Below are 2,366 nucleotides of genomic sequence, written 5' to 3'. Positions count from 1 at the left end.
TATAACCCACACTTTTAACAATAGAAAACTCGCCAAGCTATGGTACAACCTTAATTACGCCATTCGTGCAAATCCGATCGTACGAACATCTTCAGGGTTCCTTGAGTGAAGCGCAAGTGTAGCGTACGTGTTCAGATCTCGCAGGACACCGTGGTGATTGTTGTGCATGTCCAACATCAACCGTGCGTGTTTACGTGCGTACGTCCTTAAAAAACTGTAAGATGCACTTGCGTGTCTCTCAAGATTTTAATTAAAATCCGCCCGTAGAAGCACGTGCAACCAGTTGTGAATAAGGCTTAAAGCATATGCTGACTGACGTCTTTCATACTTTATTAATCACCGAATTTTCTAAGGATTTTTCCGTTGTCCAGATTACGACAAAAAGCATGTATACACAGGTTGAAATTGACATATAAACTCAAAGATACAGACATATTTCAGATTGCAAACCATTCACAACACAAATTTGTATTTAATTTGTTACTCGTTTCAATTTTGAATTTCTCGGTGAAGTGTGTCGCCAATATTGAAATAAATATATTTGTGTACTAAACACCACACCTCTACTCCTCAAGGTTAAATTAATGTCCTTGCATGCAGTACTGTATTTTCTTCACTTTACCTGTGATCGACTCAACTACAAACAAGTTGTCTTTGGTGTCCACACATAAGCTGTACAGTTCATGTAAATCACAGTTCTCAATGTAGCGGAGGAACTGTCCGTCCTGATCCAGGATGTGGATACGCTGGTTGTAACAGTCTGCTGTCAGGATCCGACCCTGGCTGTCTGTTGTGATGCCGCGTGGATAGAATGATCCCTTGGTAGTAGAGGGAGGACCAGTGTAGGTAAACCGGAGTTTCCCGGCCTGATTGACCACCACCACGGCGCAGGCCCCATAGTCAGCAACACATATATCGAAATTCGTGTTCTCACTGATGTATTTATTGCTATAGCTTGTTGAATAGAGAGGTCGTCCTCTGTCATTGTACTGAATGCTTTGTTCCTCTTTGGGACCAGTGTAACGCAAATTTGAGTCAGAGTATCGCACAACTTTTGTTTGTTTATGATCGTCGCTGTTCATGACAACCAGAAGGTCACCAGAGGAGGTACTACAGACACCGTGAGGTTTCCACCCCTGTAGTCTGATCACTGTCTGTATCTGTTTGTTCTTTATCATGTTCACAGATTTGTCATTGTCATCAGTATAAACTAGATCCCCACTCCTTGTCACAGCTATGTCCCATGGACCGTTCCCTGACTTGGTTAGGATTGATTCTTTTTGCACCTTTTTTCCGAGGAGCGTGTAACGTTCGATGGTATTTTTTCTAGAGCCACACGTCCAAATTTCTGCATCCTTGTGACAGCCAACACTACATAACTTGTTAAGAGTACCACCAAACTGTGTTTGTATTGTGGTGATGATCCGTGGCTCAATGAGCAAGGGTCTGAGATGATGGGACCCAGCACCAGAGGTCTTCGCTGTTTTGCTGTGATCTTCTGTTGTATTAGGGAGCACTGGTAGTGATCTACATTCTGTATTTTGATCTGTGTTGGTTTTCTTAGAAGAACATTGAACTGGAATTACGTTTTGTTCTTCATGTTCATGACAGAAAACGCAAATCGTACAAAATGAGGAATCACATTGTAAACACTGAAGTTTGCATCGTTCTGTGGCATGATTTGAGCATGTAGTATGATTTAAAGTTCGATGTTTGAACGGAACAACTTGGTGTTTTCTAGACTCATTCAACAGATGATCTCCAACACAAGCTTTGCAGAGATAGATCTGACAGAAGTCACAGTGAAGTGGGGGGACAGGAGTATCACACACATCACAACGCACCACATCCAGGACAAAGCTTCTAGGGTCCATAATCAAATGCCTTCTGTATGAAATAGGAGATAACCTAAAACATTAATTGATTTAATGAATATGATTTCATATAAAGTTACTCAAAAACATGCCTGTTTTGTCCTTTTTTGATTAAACTTAAAATTAGACATGTGATGATAATCAACAAACAGTACCCAAATTCAAAAGTCCAAAGGAAAATAACAAAACAGGAGCAGCGCGAAAACGGACCTCTTTAAAAAAAGTTAGAGGTAGGATCAGGTGCCATGGAGAAGTGAGCATCTTCTGCTGACCGGTTACACCCGCCGTGTGCTCCTTGTCGTTATTGGGAAAAACGGAGAAGTCCGTAGAGACTTTGATGGTTAATTATGGTCTAAAAATTAGTATGAAAAACGTCAGTCAACATGCGACCCAGTGGAAGATTGTATTTGATGAAGTAAAATTAACATTTACAATTTTATCTCGATTAAATTCCACCAAACATTGTCTTGACTATGGGTTTTTTTTTCTAGA

The 2,366-nt window shown here is 40.7% G+C and overlaps 1 protein-coding gene across 1 annotated transcript; it reads right to left on the bottom strand.

Annotated features, from left to right (window-relative positions):
- Positions 1–308: 308 nt before the first annotated feature.
- LOC128183128 (uncharacterized) lies at positions 309–1,874 on the bottom strand. Its single transcript, XM_052852023.1, has one exon. The coding sequence runs from the start codon at positions 1,872–1,874 to the stop codon at positions 582–584; it is 1,293 nt and encodes a 430-aa protein (XP_052707983.1). The 3' UTR covers positions 309–581.
- Positions 1,875–2,366: the final 492 nt, after the last annotated feature.

This window comes from Crassostrea angulata, chromosome 5, assembly GCF_025612915.1.
Source record: "Crassostrea angulata isolate pt1a10 chromosome 5, ASM2561291v2, whole genome shotgun sequence".
In the NCBI taxonomy this organism is placed as follows: Eukaryota; Metazoa; Mollusca; class Bivalvia; order Ostreida; family Ostreidae; genus Magallana; species Magallana angulata.
Note: the sequence above shows the minus strand (reverse complement) of the source record. Positions and strands in the feature narration are given on the sequence as shown.

Coding starts and splice junctions, on each gene's coding strand:
- LOC128183128 (XM_052852023.1), bottom strand. CDS start 1,874: ATGGACCCTAGAAGCTTTGTCCTGGATGTGGTGCGTTGTGATGTGTGT.